At 48.5% G+C, this 16,276-nt stretch overlaps 1 protein-coding gene across 4 annotated transcripts; it reads left to right on the top strand.

Moving 5' to 3' along the window:
* Positions 1-983: 983 nt before the first annotated feature.
* Positions 984-15,652, top strand: CCDC157 (coiled-coil domain containing 157). Of its 4 annotated transcripts, none has more exons than XR_003085750.2 (11): positions 984-1,319; positions 2,890-3,198; positions 5,993-6,164; positions 6,862-7,552; positions 8,066-8,143; positions 10,164-10,354; positions 10,710-10,886; positions 12,088-12,256; positions 13,657-13,796; positions 14,421-14,537; positions 14,648-14,716. XR_003085750.2 is itself a non-coding variant. In XM_088143170.1 (11 exons), the coding sequence occupies exons 2-11, from the start codon at positions 2,951-2,953 to the stop codon at positions 14,943-14,945; spliced, it is 2,244 nt and encodes a 747-aa protein (XP_087999296.1). In that variant the 5' UTR covers positions 984-1,403; positions 2,890-2,950; the 3' UTR covers positions 14,946-15,652. The 4 variants fall into 4 exon arrangements, 3 of the variants coding, with proteins under 3 accessions (XP_087999296.1, XP_007437748.1, XP_087999297.1); XM_088143170.1 differs by having other exon boundaries at positions 984-1,403; positions 14,458-14,537; positions 14,648-15,652; XM_007437686.4 differs by having other exon boundaries at positions 14,458-14,537; positions 14,648-15,651.
* The last annotated feature ends 624 nt before the right edge of the window (positions 15,653-16,276 follow it).

Genomic DNA, 16,276 nt, shown 5'->3' with positions numbered 1-16,276 from the left:
GCAAATAACGTTCGTCTGTGATATTATCCCTACTTTGCTATTCTTAATTTCCTTTTACATTTATTGTAAGACACTTTGGATTTTGTAGGTCACATCCACCTGATTTCATTCTTGATAGTCGACCCTTCTGTGTGCTGCTTTCACACATGCTTAACTTGGGTTAACCGAATTAAATCATGTTCCCATTCTCAGCCAAAGGGGGTGGACTGGCACAACATGCCATGCCACAGAATACAAACCAAAGTTATCCCTAACCAAGTTTACCATGTTATGTGAATGCAACTGCTAGACGTTCACCTGACCTGGTTAACCCAGCCAGGAATAAAAATCAACCTTCCTCCACCAGATGATGGCGAAAGCTCTAGTCCTGATAAACCCCACGTGTCTTACGTGTGTCTGTTCAGAAGGTTCTAATGTTGGGAAAGGTGGAAGGGAAGAGAAGAGGATGACCAGCAGCCAGGTGAAGGGACTCAGTTGCAGTGGCGATGGGGGCACCGTTGGAAGAGCTGAAGGAGCAGGTTGGGGACAGATCCTCCTGGAGAAGGTCTACCCATAGGAGTCGAAAACGACCTGATGGCACATCGTCAATTCGGAAAGGAAGCCGCCTGGGGTCCCCAAGGCTTTCGCAGGTCTCTGGGCGCAGCAGCCTTCCTCAGCGGTCCTCCCGCTCCCCCCTTTCGGCCAGGACAAGAGGCGCAATCCAACGCAGCGCCAGGAGCACCCCTTTCAGACGCCTCGGCGCCCAGCCTCTGGACCTCAGAGAGGTCGGCCAGGCAACCAAAGGAAAAGATTGGAGCCCGTTTTCTTCCGGGATGTTTTTTTCCCTCGCTGTCCCTGCTTAGCCCTGGGGGCCCGCCAAGGCTAGTTCGGGGCTGCCCCCAGAGCTGGGGGAAAGTCGCTCTCCAGTTCAGAGGGGCTGCTGGGGCTTCCTGGAACGGGCGCCTCCTTATCTCGGCAAGCAGGAACGTCCCCTCCAGCCGAGCTGGCGCATCCCTGCACTTTTCTCCGGGTGCCGACCCGTCCTCGCCCTTCTCAACTTCCCAGGCGAGGGGAAGCTCCGGGTCCTTTCCCGGTAGCCCCAAGGCGTGTAAAACGGCTTCCTCCCTGCTTTGCAGAACCCGCCGGCGCGCGGCGCTCCAAGGCCGCCACGTCACTCGGGATTCCCCACCAGCAGACGGGCGGGGGGAGGAGCTTAGGCGCCGTTCTAAAGGGGCGGGGCCTCGGCCCGCGCGTGCGCCGGGAAGGCTTGCGGGGGTTGCTATGGCAGCGGAGGCCTACGCGGCGCCTGGCGAGAGCCGCGGGCGGCTAGTAGTCGGCAGGTGGGTCTTTCCCACCGTGGCCCCCTCCCCACTCTCTAGTTAGGGGGAGCCTCTGGGAGGCAGAGAGCCCATAAATCTCGGCTGGTATGTCAGGGGAGGCTTTTTGTGCGGCACTGGGGAGAGTGCCTCAGGGCATGGGCAGAGCGCCTTCTCTTTGCTTTCTTTCTCCCGACAGACAACAGTTAGGGGCGATAATAAAACATATTTAGGATAACTTATGCTGGCTGGCGAATAAAAATCAGGATTTCAGGAGGGCACCGGAGCTTGGCTATTTATCCTCCTTTTCCGATGTATTTCCTTAATTTAGGAATGCCTAGAGCAGCCTAGCCCAGCCTGGTACTTTCCTAAGGTGATGAATTACATTACAACCCCCATGCTAGCTGGGGATTATGGGAGTTGAGATCCAGGCGGTGAGGAGGGCACCAGACTTTATTGCAGCAGGCGCCCACTGGCATCTTTCCTGGCAGCACGTGCTGCTGAGCACCATCAGGGGCTTTCTAAGGAAACTCAAAAAGGGTGGGGGGTGCCCGGTTCAGAGGGGCATGGGCAGCTCAGCCAGATGGTGCCCAACCCTGGCATGCGTTTTTGGGAGTTTTAAGGATCAAAACTTAGGGAGGGACAGGTGTTAATTCCACCTACTTGGAGGGAAGAAGGATGCTCCCCGTGCTTCTCTCCTGTAGCACTTAAGCATTTGCAAGGCGTCTTTCATGCATGCACCTGACAATCTAAGGTACGTGTGGGGTGTTGCTAAATGACAGGTCGTTGCACCCGAAGCCAGCATGCCCCATCGGGTTGAATGCTTGGAGCTGAGCTTAGCAGCATCGTGAGATCTCTCTGCAGAATGCCAGGCCACTGTAAGCCTTGCATCTCAGCACTCCAGAGTCACCCCAAGACATTTTGCAGCCTGAAACAGAACAAGAGGCTCCCCCTTCTCTCACCAGCTGTGCTTTCATTGCCTGAAGGGGCAGTCCCATTTTACTCCAGCACGGGCGACTGGAGAGGGTCTTCCACCCCACTTGAAGGCAGTTGGAGGCTGTCTGGAATATACAGCTTGTCCAACTCAGGGAAGCACCTGGAGGGGGATAGCTGTTCCTTGAACTTCTGCCACCTGAGATGGCTGCCTCTTATGCCAGTTGTGTTGGGCCAGCCCTGCACCACACCTGGCCTTCCTACCCTCACAGGATGTGATTTCAGGTCATTGTGCACTTTTGGGATGGGTTGGCAACAACATAAAGTAAAATAAACCTGTGTCTTCTTGCTAGACCAGCTGTGGCCCTCCAGTTTCTAAAACAGCAACATCAACAACAACAGTAGTTTATTAAATTTATATGCCACCCCACTTCCAGCTTTCCTCAAAGTTGGTGAGGTTGACTGGAGCACTAGGAACTGTAGTTCAGTAACATCTGGAAGACCATAGACTCTCCTCTAATTATTATTATTTATTAAATTTATATAGATGCTTTATTCTTCCCTCAGCTTCCACTTTATGAACACTCCCTCCCCGGTTGCTTTTCCTGTGCTTTAGCTGGCCAGTTTCATGTCAGTTCTTATATGAGTTGCTTCCCTCCAGGAACATCTGTCTGAAGACTCAAGAACTTTACTTATTGGTCAAATGACATCAGGGTGGCAACATGGTGAGTTTGCTGATTAACAGAAACTGCATGGAAAGTTTGCGGAAGGACATCACTGATCTCCAAGGGACTGTCATCAGCGTTTTCTCCCATGCTGGAGCAGTGCGCTTTCCTTCCTGGAAATTTCCAGATAAAATGTCCTGTGACCTGGACTTGGTGGCTTTGATGGAATATTATGACTTTGTCGAGAATGACCCTGAATTTACACAGCACTCCCATGTGGTTCTTCTGGAACTAGTGATTGACAGGTAAGGCTATATCTCTTCCTGCAACCTTATGCACTCTTTTCTGGGGCTAAGCCCCAGCTGGTGACTTGCTTCTGGGTAAGTGTGCATGGGATTCATTTGGAGAGATCTTTGAGGGTTCTTTGGAAATCTTGGCTACCTTTGAGGATGACAGCTAGAGGGCTGTGGGGGGATGCTGATTTGATCATATCTTATATTGTATTAACTCTACAGTAGCTGCCCATTTATTTCTGGATGAGTCCATTCAATCTGGGACACCTCTGTGGATAACTGACATTTTTCCTGCTGGTTCTCCTTCTGTCAGGTTCTCTGACATTCTTGACAGTGAGATCTTGGTGGATTGGGTGGGGTGTGTGGGGGCATGCTACGAGAGTAGTTGCATTGCCACCCCCATTGTCATTCCCTAAGATTTTAATGATCAAGGAGCATCTCCTGCTTTCTGTCGGAAAGGATGTGGCTGCTTTAAAGGGCTGCAGACAGCCATGATGTTTATGCCCACGTATGCTCAGAGGCACTTTTCCGCAAATATTTCTGAAGCACTGTATAGCCGTATTACTTGCCCCTCTGCTAACACAGCTCAGCACCAACGGCACCGTCATTGTTTGGTAACCTGTAGCTGCTTCAGACTTTGTTTTGTCTTTGTTGTTAAGGTGTTCTGCTTTAGAGATGACCTCAGGCTCACCCCAGAGACTGCCAACTGAGAACTGGCATAGCAAAAGTGGAAAATGTGTTGATTCAGAGTGTATTGAATCTCACTCTTACCATGAACTGTTGATGATGAGGAGGCTTTGGCATCGAAGCAGAACAACCATTGGGGTGACTGTGGTCAAGTCTGTTGTGCTGTCATTTGAAACTGTGCTTCCTCCTCCTCCTCCTTCCCAACTTTTATATATATATATAACTCAAGGTGGCGAATTTACCTAATACTCCTTCCTCCTCCTATTTTCCCCACAACCACCACCCTGTGAGGTGAGTTCAGCTGAGAGAGAGGGACTGAACCAAAGTCATCCAGCTGGCTTTCACGCATAAGGCAGGACTAGAACTCTCCGTCTCCTGCTTTCTAGGCCAGCAGCTTAACCACTTTGCCAAACTGGCTCTCCTTTTTCTCACGGGCAAAACAGATAAGTTTTGGTTATCTTGGTTCCTGGCTGTTTTGCTTCAGAGGACGAGGACCAGCTGTAGAAAAGCCATGCCAGCTGGAAAATGGCAGAGGGAGGAAATCTGAACTTCCACCCAGCAACACCATTGTGGTCAGAACTGCATCCTCTTTGAGACCTAGATGCACTTGTCACTGAAAATCTGACAGTGGGTCTCCCAACATCTGGCCTTGATTGGGCCTCATTCTCTTTTATCTCCAGACGGAACCTTCCTAGTTGTAGAAATTGTAGCATTTTGACTTGTTTAATAATGCGGTATAAAGAACTGGGAAAGCCAGCTGTTGAAGCAGTTTTATTTATTCACCCAGACCTTTGACCAAGGAGAGGGAGAGCCCTCACTTCATCGGGCCTGCCATCTTTAATCTTTAATCTTTTATCTTTTGTTTTATTGATTTTATTGTAATTTCTTTGTCTGATCGTGGTGAGCCGCCCTGAGCCGTTGAGAGTTGGGCAGCATTCAGGTTTAATAAACAGCAACAACAACAATAATTTGGACCTTGGTGGCCTTACCCAGTTCTATCAAAGAGAATTCTGCCTCCTTTTAGCTAACAGAATCAGTTCAAAGTTGAGTGGGATGATGTTACAAAGTGTGTAAGAGCATCATTTCCTCGGTTTGTCCATGTTTTTTTTAAACTTTGGGAAGTCTAATTTACAGATCAATTTTAGAGTGTCTTCACACTAAGAGTGGCAGAAAAGGACACCGCCAGTTGTGCAGGATGTGGAAACCCCATCCTCGTCCACGCCTGCTGGTCGTTCCTGCAGAGGACGCGGCAGTCTCAAAGACAGGAAGCGCTCCTTGTTCTGCCTGTCCCTGCGCGTGAACCTTCAGAGAATGAACGAGCAATCTGGCCAAACAAACGCGGGTTCTTTTCCAGCTGAAGCAGCCCTTGTGGCTGCATACCAAGTGGAGGATATGCACGCAGCGTGCCCTCGAAAGAGAGCGTGGCAGCTTCGTGGCACTCCCTAGAGTGGTGGGACAAGAAAAGAAGCCATTCCAAAGGCCGGCAACACATTGTTCCTTCAGGCAGATCTCACCACTTGGTCTGCTCTTATAGATCTCTTCTGTCTGTACTGGAAGGGGTCTGTTCAGAAGGGGTTCCAGCCACCCAGCAGATCTCACCACTTGGTCTGCTCTTATAGATCTCTTCTGTCTGTACTGGAAGGGGTCTGTACAGAAGGGGTTCCAGCCACCCAGCTAGGGTGAACCAGGAGTAATGAACTACAATTCATTACTAGCTGGGTGGCTGGAACCCCTTCTGCTGGATGTTGGATGTTGGTGGGGTGTTTTACGGTATCTGCCGGGTCTGCTGTCTTGTTCTTTCTTTTCCTTTTGTTCTGGTTTGGTTTGTTGTTACCTATTATTTTGTTTTTATATTGCCTGGTGTATTGTGAGCCACCCAGAGTCATTTGGAGCCAGGCAGTATCAAATCAAATAAATCAATAAATTGATCTATCATTTGTGAGTAGTACACGGGTTATTAATTGAGCTGCTGTTCCCCCTGGTTACAATGAATTTCCCATGAACTTTTTTTTTTTTTAATATTGTTTGTTCCGGACCGTTACTTGTGTTGGGCTTCCTTTGGGAAGGAAAAGCGGGGTGTCATGAGATGGAAATGAGATTTCCTTTTGGTCCCACAAAGGCTTCTGCTGCTGCTCCAGAGCTTCACGGGATACACCGAGGGCCTCATCAGCAAGGAAGCTGTGCCCCCATCCCGGGCGGTAGGACCTTCCATGTCCGTTGGGCTGGCTGTAAGGAAGTCCTGGAACAGTATGCTGAAGCTGGGGGCCCTTTATCAGCAGCTGGCGGATGAGGTAGGCAAATGTTCATCTGCTCCTGTGCGGCCAGAGGTGGGTTTCCTCCCTTGGAGTTTCTCCTCTGAATTTCCACAGGCCACACCCCAGGGATAAAGCCGAGAGGAGAATCCTTCTGCTGAACAGGGCAATAGCCCCAAACAGCATGATCCGTCAATCCTCATTACTGCAGAATCCAGAGCAAGGACAGGTTGCCTTTGCTTACAAGCATTGGTCACCACTGTGATCTGGTTCACACACTTGCTGAGCCATAGTACAATCCTAGTTTATTGGGGTATATCCCAATGAGTGGGTTTATGCAACAGGCTAAGCCAAAACCAAATACATCATATTATGGCTTAGCATAACAGGCAAACTTAGTTGTGATATGGATTGCTGATGCCTGCTGTTTGTCAATGGAAGGCAGTTTCAAGTGTTGACAGAGCAGCAAAAAAGATTTTCTAGTAATCTAGTCAAATATTCTGAAGCTGTTTTGTTGATGATGTCAATTCCCAGACTACTTTTCTTCTCCTTTGTTCCTTCCCCTGCCCCCGCTCAGTGTCACTCTGAATGTATTTTATGCGAAATGGTCTGCAGCATTTGTGCAACCCTACAAGATGAATGTATTATTTATATTTGTTTGTTGAATGCACCAGACGCAAAATAATAAATGGTTTATACTAAGAAGCTAATGGCTGCCTTTTTCTTTTGTGCCTAGAAACAGTACACCAAAGACAACGCTTCTAGTCTAAAATGTTCCTTCCAGGCCACAAAAGCTGAGAATGAGCGTGTAAAAAGTGGGTCTCCTGAGTCAGATCTGACTTTGCGCAGCTTTCAATCTTCCCCTTTAACCTATTCGACTAGCAGCAGGCTGCTGGACCATGCCCTCAGTGCCTGCTCTGATCACAAGTCAGCTTATGATGCTCTTCTGCCTGCCCGGAGTGTCCACTCGCAGACAATTGAGAGCTCTTTGGTGCCCTGCGATGCATGTGAAAGCACCCAGGTCAGCCTCCAGGAAGTGGGAAAGTCCATTATTGCCATCTGCAACACCCTGAACATCCCTTCTTCCCTGGGCAAGTTCCTCAGGTTAGTGCAGGAAAGCCTTGGTAGCAAGCTTCTCACAGCCACAGATGTCAGCTACTGGGCCACCGAGCAGAGCAAGGACCTCTCCCGGATCAACAAGCATATCCAGATGGTGATGGGACTCATTAATCCTTTGAAAGGAGAATTGGAAGAGTCTGAGAAGCAAAAGGACGAGCTGAAGAAGCAGCTGGAGAACCTGGACAGTTGTCTGCAGAAGGAAAAAGATGCCAAGAGGGAAGAGATCAAGCTGGTCTTACAAAAAAAGGAGAGAGAGGGCCAGCAACTGGTGGCTGAGCTGCAGAGGGCGAAGGAGGACGTTGAAAAACGTGAATATCTCTCCTGTCCCTCTCTTTAAGCCCCGCTTTTTGATACTGATCCAAGCTTAGGCATGTAGGTTGGGAAGGCTTTTGAAGGTCAGCTCTTCGCCTGGTTCTCACAGAGCAAGCTGTCCTTTCTTCGAGAGAGATGAGAAATTGCTTGGGAATGCAGTTACAGGGTCCACTGGAGGATCAAGAGCTGAGTGCAAAAACTGCCTCTTTCACAGCTCATTCCCAAGCACCTGGCATCTAGTTTTCATGCCTCCAGAAACCGAGGTGATGTTTAAGCATTGTCACAAGTATAAATAATAAAGATGATGTTGATGATGCTCAGAATTTTGCAATTGACAGTATAAGCGTTTTCCCACTTTTAGTCCCCAATCCAGAATTGCTCCTCTCTTCTCAAAATGGCTTCCCCTTTTCGCTGGTATTAATTAATTAATTACATTTGTATGCTGCCCATCTCCCCCAGAAGGTGTTCAGTGTGCTCTTCTAAAGAATCAATCATGTGACTTCTTTTAGGAGCTGTTTCTCTGGAGAAAAATCTCTCGAACTTGAAAGAAAAGCTTCAGGCACAGGAAGCCACCATCCAGGAACTGGGTAAGAACACCTGCACACTAAATTGGGATGATGTTTCTAGATTCAAAAAACTTCATGTTCTCTTGGAATCTCAACATTCAGCCTATACAATGAATCAGAATTTTGTTCCCTGCGTTGCTGTGATGCAATGTATCTATGAAGGGGAGGGTGATGTGATAGACAGCAGCAGAGAGCAAGGCTATCAGGAAGGAGGGGGTGCATTCCAGGAGGGGGGAGGAGACAAAAGACAACACAGTCCAGAGCAGGAGTATGGGAAGCATAGGAGATTCAGGATAGCCACTCCCTAGAATCCCCCAGGGTATATCCACTAGTTGCTGTAGTACAGATTGAGTCTGGCAAAATTCTGTCTATAAGGTGTAAGCAAATAAAGGAACTGAACTCAACTGGACTGTTTCACTGTTGTTCTTGGGCTGGGCCTGACAGTTGCACATGGGGAAGATGGAGGCCATAAGGTGCCCAGTAGAAGCCACCATGACATCATGTGCATCATTACATCATCACCCAAACGACAGAAATTATGTACTTTGCATGCGACGTCATGATACACACGATGTCCCTCCCTGCCCCCACTCTCTGTGACCTGAGTGGCAAGCTGTACTTAATCTGGGGGTAAACACCTCCTTGGCCTATAGATGGTCCCAGTTTGGTCCTTGTTATCTTCAGGTAAAATGTATTGAAGACCATGAAGAACTTCTGACGTGCCAAGCAGGTTTTGATTTAAGTGTATTTGTTGGGTTTGGGTTGATCTTAATGTATATTACAAAGCAGGAGAGTGGCAGTCTGTCCAATATAATGAATAGTGATGTTCACTGGGTGTGTTGGACAGGCGTTCCCATCATCTGATAAGGCAGCTAACCAGTGGGAATTCTGGGAGCGCCCAAGACATCTGGAGGGACAATTGGTATAGACACCAATTTTTTGACTTTAAAAATAAGCAGGCTGAGCCGCTGTTGATTGGTTTGCTGATATGAACTGTGCAGAAGTCCTGTGGCCTGGTCTTTGCACAGAGGCTCACCTAAACCAACCTTTACATCTGGCATCAAGACCTTTCTTCCTAAGCATTTGCGATTTGGTTTTTACAGTGCCCTTTCACCTGTTGCTTTGATGTTATTGATGCCATTGTTCCTATTTTATAGTACAGGTAGTCCTCGCTTAATGACCACAATTGGGGCCAACAGCTCCATTGCTAAGCAACATAGTGAAACATCACATGACTATGCTGGACTAATAACCTCAATTTCACCGCAGTCATTAAGTGGGTCGTTAAGCAAGATATCACATGACTGTGACTTGCGATTTCACTGCCAGCTTCTCTGTTGACTCTGCCTGTCAGAAGCTGGCTGTGAAGCTCACAAATGATGATCACATGACCGCAGGATTCTGCAATGGTTGTAAATGTGCACTGGTTGTGAAGTGCCCAAATTTTGATCACATGACCATAGGGCCACTGCCACAGTCGTAAGTGTGAGGACCAGTTGTAACGTTATTTTTTCAGTGCCATTGTAGCTTTGAACAGTTGCTAAACAGGGCAGTCATTAAGCGAGGACTACCTGTATGTATATCTTAACCTCTTTATACTCTAATTGCTATGTTACTATGTCTGCCTTATATTAACTACATTAATACTTTAATAAACAAGGACATAATTCAGTTTTATAAGTAACAGAAAGCTCTTCAAATGCATAAGCACAGTCAAAGAAAAAGATGCATTAAGATAGCATTCCTATATGCACCTGGGTGGAAATCCCTTTCAACTCCAAGGGCCTCAATTCCAAACTGGCATGCATAAGATAGCCTTGATAAATCCATTGTTAAAAAACCAGTACCCTCAAGGCTCTAGTCCGGTGTACCATTGCTTAAACTTTGAGCCTGAGGTAACGGGCACGGTCTTGGGGCAGAACCACCGTTGCCTCTACATTTGCGCATATGTAAGAAGGGGCCTCGGGGGTCTGCCTGGGATCTGAAATGAGCCCCTCCGTTGTTTCCGCCCCAGGCTCCTGAACTGTTGTGCCTTTCACAGAACAGGCCAGGAGTGATCTGCAGCAGGAGATGAAGTCCAAGATGGTGGCCAAGAGCGAGGTGGAGAAACGGGAGGAGCAGCTGGAGATCCTTACCAGCCAACTGCAGAGAGCGGAGCAGCAGCTGAACGGGACCGCTGTTGAGCTCAATAAGGAAAGGGCCAGGGGGGAAAGCATGCTCCAGCACAAAGAGGTGAGGGGGTGCTTGTCATCCGTTGACCAAGGAGCAGCTGTGTCCTTCCCTTTTCTCATGAACATTTTGCATGGTTAGCATTCAGAAGGGAGACCCCCAGGAAATTTCAGGGTTGTAAGTTAGACTGGGAAGTGGAAGAAGGAATGAAAAGCCACCTCTGCCTTCTTGCCAAGAAAAATATGGGATGGGTCCGTGAAATGACCTGGAGCTGAGCTCAACTCAAGGGAGACTTGACTTTCTGTGAAAGCTCTTGAGGCGGCTGACAGTAAACAAAAAGCAATTCGCTGGCCAACCGAGGATGGCTGCTTTTCCTTGAATTTTAGCCCCATAACGATCCCTCCGCCTCTCCCTGCAGTCCCTCCAGGCCAAGCAACGGACGCTAATGCAGCAGCTGGATAGTCTGGACCAAGAATGCGAGCAGCTGAAGACCAGCCTGGCTGACGGGGAGGATGACCGGCAGATGATGAGGGAGCGGTTGAAGGAGGTCCAGGAGGAAAAGTGGGAGATCCAAGGCCGGCTGGAGGCCCAGAAGGTCTGGGGAAAGGCAGTGGGGTAGGAACTTCAGCTAGAGCAGACCATGTGCCCCGTGGCCAGATTTAGGTTGTGTCCTTCCAACAGAGGAGAAAGCCCAAGCTGGTGCAGATGAAAGAGAGCCAGCCAGGGGCCCCTACGTCACACCCAGGGTGCCGAGCAACTTGCCTGGCCCTTGGCCCGGCCAAAGTGCAGTAGAAGATTTGCTCCTCATTTCATCTGTAGAGCATATTCTTTAATGTTTTCTTTGGGATCTTGTGAATCATATTCAACGGCCCTGCAAGTCCAAATGCACTTTTGGGGTTCAGAACAGTTTAGAGCAACCCGGTACCCCTGGAATCTCTCAGAAGTGTCTTTCTCAGCCTTCTAACAGGCATCATGACTGGGATGAGGGGCAGGGTAGTCCAGTATCCCTCAGGCCCAGGGCAGCCATCTCTTGCTCACACAGTCAAGAGCTGCGGGCTGTACTCTTAAGAGCGGCAATCCATGATCAGTCGACCAGGGGCTTCAGAATTGCGTGGGTCCTCCTAAAGTTCTAAGAGAGGTTCGGGAATAGCATTGGAAGGCGTTGGCTTGGCTGTAGACAGCGCCCGACTGGCAGACCCGGGTGCAGGTCTGCTGATGCTATATCTCTGCAGCTTGAGGGGGTCCCAGTCCTATAATCTGGGCAGGAACAGAGAGTATGCAGGCCAATTATACTGAGGTGGATCAGAGTTTTCTTGCCCCCTGCCGTCTCCCCAGCAAAGGCCATTGTACAGTTGGATCGCTTTAAAGTTCGAGGAACGGGGAGGATGACCGGCAGATGACTTCCTCTTTAAAACAGCTTTTAAATCTTCACCCTCATCCTCACAGACCCATTTCAGACTGCGGTTGCTCCTCTGCTGCACAGAATTGCTTCCCCATAAAAAGTTAGATTGAAGAGAGAACTATTTCAGCCCAGCCTTCTTCCCAACATCTTTTATCGCCTTGTTAAGCCATAATGTGGTGTTGGTGACTGTTGCTGGTATTACTCTATTCAAGTAACACGTTATTTATTTAGCGTGGCTTCTTTGGCTCTATCTAGCTTAGTGCACCAGGCACACATTAGTGACATGCCTGGCTAGTTCTGAGGCTGGGCTGAGTCTCCATCTCCCCGTGGGACCTCTGCTGTAGAGTTCAGGAAGCTGGCGAGTTGACCTGCCCTGCTCTCTCCCCCCCGCCAGAAGCTTACTGAGAAACTGAAGCAGGAAAAGCTGAGCCTGGAGCAGTCCATGTCTGAACTGAAGAGGACCATCTCTGAATTAGGAAAGCTGATCCATGAGATGAAGGAGAAGGAGAAACTTTTGGTGTTCTTCCCAGATCTTCATGTCCCTGTCGAGACCCAGTTTGAAAGTAAGCCCCAGGCTGAAGCGGAATGCCCATTAAGAGCTGCGATCTGGATTCAGATCAGGGGGGCTGGCGGAGTTATCACCCCGCGAGGTTAACCTGGGTTAACAAAACACATCTGCTGGGGGTTCAAAATAGGCTATGCCCAATCAAATAAGCACTGTTATAGCCCAGGACACTGCACCAAAACTCTCCAGCCTCATTTCAGCCTGAACATAGTGCCTCATCTGTAGAATAGGAACAAGGGTGACTCATTAGAAGTGACAGTATTAAGGAGAAAAAACAGTGTGCATACAAGAGATTATTTTTTTAAAGATGCTGTGCCTAGGAGAGATTAAAGTTGGATGCATTCCAGCACAGAAAGTCTCTTCCTTCTGAATAATTTTGCTGAACAGCCACTGAAGTCAAACATATGTGATCCCAAGCCTTCATTCATTCATATTGATTCATATATGTGGTTCCCATGATATCAACAAAGCCATAATATGGTTTGCTTTTGGCTCAGTGCATTGTACAAGCTCAGGCCGTTGAGACTTAGTGCAATAGGTGAACCCCAGTCACAGATTATTCAAGATTCTGGCAGACAAAAGGCCCATGTTATGGCAAACCTATACAGGTAGTCCTCGTTTAATGGTCACAATTGAGAGAATTTAGGTCGCTAAGCAATGCAGTTTTTAAGTGAACCGGACCCAATTTTATGATCTTTTTTGCGGCGGTCGTTAAATGAATCACCATAAGCATTAAGTGAATCACATTAAGTGAATCCTGTGGTTCCCTATTTTGCTTGCTGGAAGTCAGCTGGGAAGGTCACAAATGATCACATAGTCCTGGGACACTGCAACCATCATAAGTGCAAGTTGGTTGCCAAGCGCCCAGATCATGATCACGTGACTGTGGGGACGCTGTGACAGTCATAAGTTCAGGAACCAGTCATAAATCACTTTTTTTTAGTGCCATTGTAACCTCAAATGGTCACTAAACGAATGGATGTTAAGCAAGAACTACTTGTATGTGGTTCTTTTTGGGTATTCAGAGCACTTCACCAACATCATCACAATAATCTTTGCAACAGCTGCATCAGGTTGGTCCATGGTTGTTATCGTAGAGAGAAGAGAGAATTGAGGCATGCCCACTGAGTAAGTTTGGTGGTGAACCCTGAATGGGGCAGAGTGCACCATCTGTTAGGATGCCAGTTGTACTGGCTATCTGAGCCTGTAAAATGCTGTGCTGAGGGCCAGCCCACCACTGTAGAATGCCCCAAACCATAGCAAAACCTCTTTTTCCCTGGCCAATCCTATGCAAAGGGCCAGCCCGGGACTTCCAGCCATCCCTTTTAGCACAGCAATTCCAAAGTGCCCACTCCTTCCACTCTGGCACGGTCTCCAGCTTTGCTTGCTTCTTTGCAGCCACCGGAGATGTCACGGAAGACATGGGGAAGCAGCTCCAGGCCAACAACATCCGCATCAGCATCCTGGAGGAAGAGAACTCGCGCCTCCGAGGTGCTATAACCAAAATGAAAGAGTCAGCCCAGAAGGAGGCCCAGAAGGTACATGAGAGCGCCCAGGTTGTCTGGGGGTGGGGGTCATAAGGCACCAAGCTATCAGCAACGTGGACAGCAGGTGCCAAGAGGAAACACCATTGTTCCCAAGCAGCAAGAAGTTCAGATAGCAACCCCGGGTTTGACTTTCTTTTGGGTGAAAGAAACCCCTGGGGGCTTCTGTGTGGTATATACTTGCAAATATCTGTCAAAGCAGAAGAGACACCAGTGTTAAGCAGCCCAATTACTACATTTGTGGGGTTCCCATTGAGTTGTGTGTAAATGTCCTTTGCCTCCATGGTACCATCTTGTCTTTGGTAGTCTGCAGCCTCCCTTTGACAGCCTGCAACTTCCCTGTCTGCCCACTTTTCCATTAAATCCCCAGGGAAGACTTCAGAAGGATCTCTTCCCAGTGGGCGTTTTGAGTAGCAGAGTTACTGTGATCGGCAAGGAGAAATTCTCTCTTCTTAGGAATGTGTGGAGAATCTCTCCTTCCCTAGAGAGAACGTTCAGCCAGATGTGGGTTCCAAAGGAATTCACTTGTCCCCAGCTGTTCTCCATCATGACCAAGAAACATGATACTCCTGCAGACCTTGGATAGTGTCAACAGAAGTGCCTTCCTTCCATCTCTAGGATACTGACGCCTAACAGGGAATTCCTCTCTCCGTAGTTTGTACTTCCAATCCAGCTGTGGATTCGGTCTGCCGAAAAAACTGGTCACCAAGACAGTGAGATGCATCCTCCTATGGGGTGAGTGGGCTGGCACAGAGGGCTTCGAAAACACGGGATCCCTTTCAGGGATTTGTTAGAAATGGGGGCAGGCTGTCTTCCGTTGGCTTCTCTGATGGCTCCTTTTGCAGATACCCCGGAGGGACCAGCTTTCAGGGACAGGCTTCCAGGCCTCCGACCAACAGCAGCACCACGGGAAGCGCAGCCCGAAGCAGATCTCGGAACAGTCCTGCCATTTGCAAAGACGGTCCTGTCTCCCATCGGACTTCCAGCAACAAGTTGCCAAAGCCGCCCTTGGGGGATACTACACGGGAGGCAGCATTCAAGTTTTCGTACAAGGAGGCAGGAGGCAACAGTTACTCCCGAGGAAAAGAGAGAGGCAGGAATCCGCCCCCGCCAGGCTACTGTACCCGCAACCACCAAAAATAAAGACCCTTCAGAGAAGCGCATTCAGAAGGATGCCAGGCGCATCGCTGGGGCCTCAGAGGTGCAGTGCAGGGGTGTGGTAGCAGGGAAGCAAAATGCTGGATGACCCCATGGGAGAAACAGGCTTGGAAACCTCCCGCTGTCCCCGTCATTGACTGAACATAGTTATAAACTTTGTGATGGGAACTCCTCTGGCTGGCCTTCCCTCTTTACTAGGTTGCAGGGCAAGGAGTGGACAGCGGAGGTCTGGATCAGGGCCTTTGTCATCTAGCACGAGTCTTCCCTCGCTTTCTTTGCAGCATAAAGCCTTCACGGCCCGCCCTTAAAAAACAGCCACCCCACATTGGAAGTTGGGTTTAACAAAATATACACGCTTTCCTTTTGTATTTGTGTTCGAGATTATAACTGTCCAGAAAAAAGGCTGACAGAAAGGGAATTGACTACTTCCGTAAGTGTATTGTTTCTGCACCACTGGAGAGGGATGCCCTGGGGGGGAGGGGGCAGGAACAGAAGGGTCTCTTGTAGATCTTAAGGCAGAGTGAAAAGTGGAAATACCCACGAATCCCTAGCCAGAAGCTGGGACAGAATGTCACTTTTGCATGGCCTTCCTCTTTCTTGAGAATAATATATTCCAGGTTGCTTCTGTCAGTGGCGGAGGAGTGGCAGAGCCACGAGCTGTGTTCATTTGGAGAGAACCTACTCTTTCACCTGATTCCTATAAGCCATGCTGGTTTTAGCTTGGTTCAAGACGTCAATCCAGCTATTTCAGTTTAGTGTTATGCACGAATCAGGCTGTTCCATAGTCTGTTTTTAAAAAGACCTAACTGAGCGTCATGCGCATTTCAAAACCTTTTCTTAACTTGGCTGATATTAGCCAAAACACCATGGGGCAGCCATCTGATCCTTCCAAACTGCCAAACAGAGTAAGATGGAACCACCACATTCAGAAAATCTGTACTGCTGTTAAAAGTGTATTTCTAGCTCTTACAACTCCAAAATAGGCATGGAACTTTCTGACCAGCCAGTTGCATTAATTGCTGAATGCTTTACTTCACCTTTCCTGGAAGCAGAATGGCTTGAAATATTTTAAATTTAAATGAATTTTTGATTGGTGGATTATATGCCATCAAGTCATTTTTGACTCCTAGCAACCATATAGATTTTCTCCATGATGATCTGTCCCTAACCTGGATCTTCAGCTCTTCCAATGGTGCACCCATTGCCACTGTAACTGAGTCCATCCTTGTTCCTGGTCATCCTCTTCTTTTTCCTTCTACCTTTCCCAGCATTTGAACCTTTTCCAGAGAGCTGGGTCTTCACATAAGGCGTCCAAA

This window comes from Python bivittatus, unplaced genomic scaffold (genome assembly GCF_059951505.1).
Source record: "Python bivittatus isolate LINGU-HERP-01145 unplaced genomic scaffold, Pbiv_v1 ctg000280_np1212, whole genome shotgun sequence".
Lineage (NCBI taxonomy): Eukaryota > Metazoa > Chordata > Lepidosauria > Squamata > Pythonidae > Python > Python bivittatus.
This window is presented reverse-complemented; position numbering and strand designations above follow the sequence as displayed.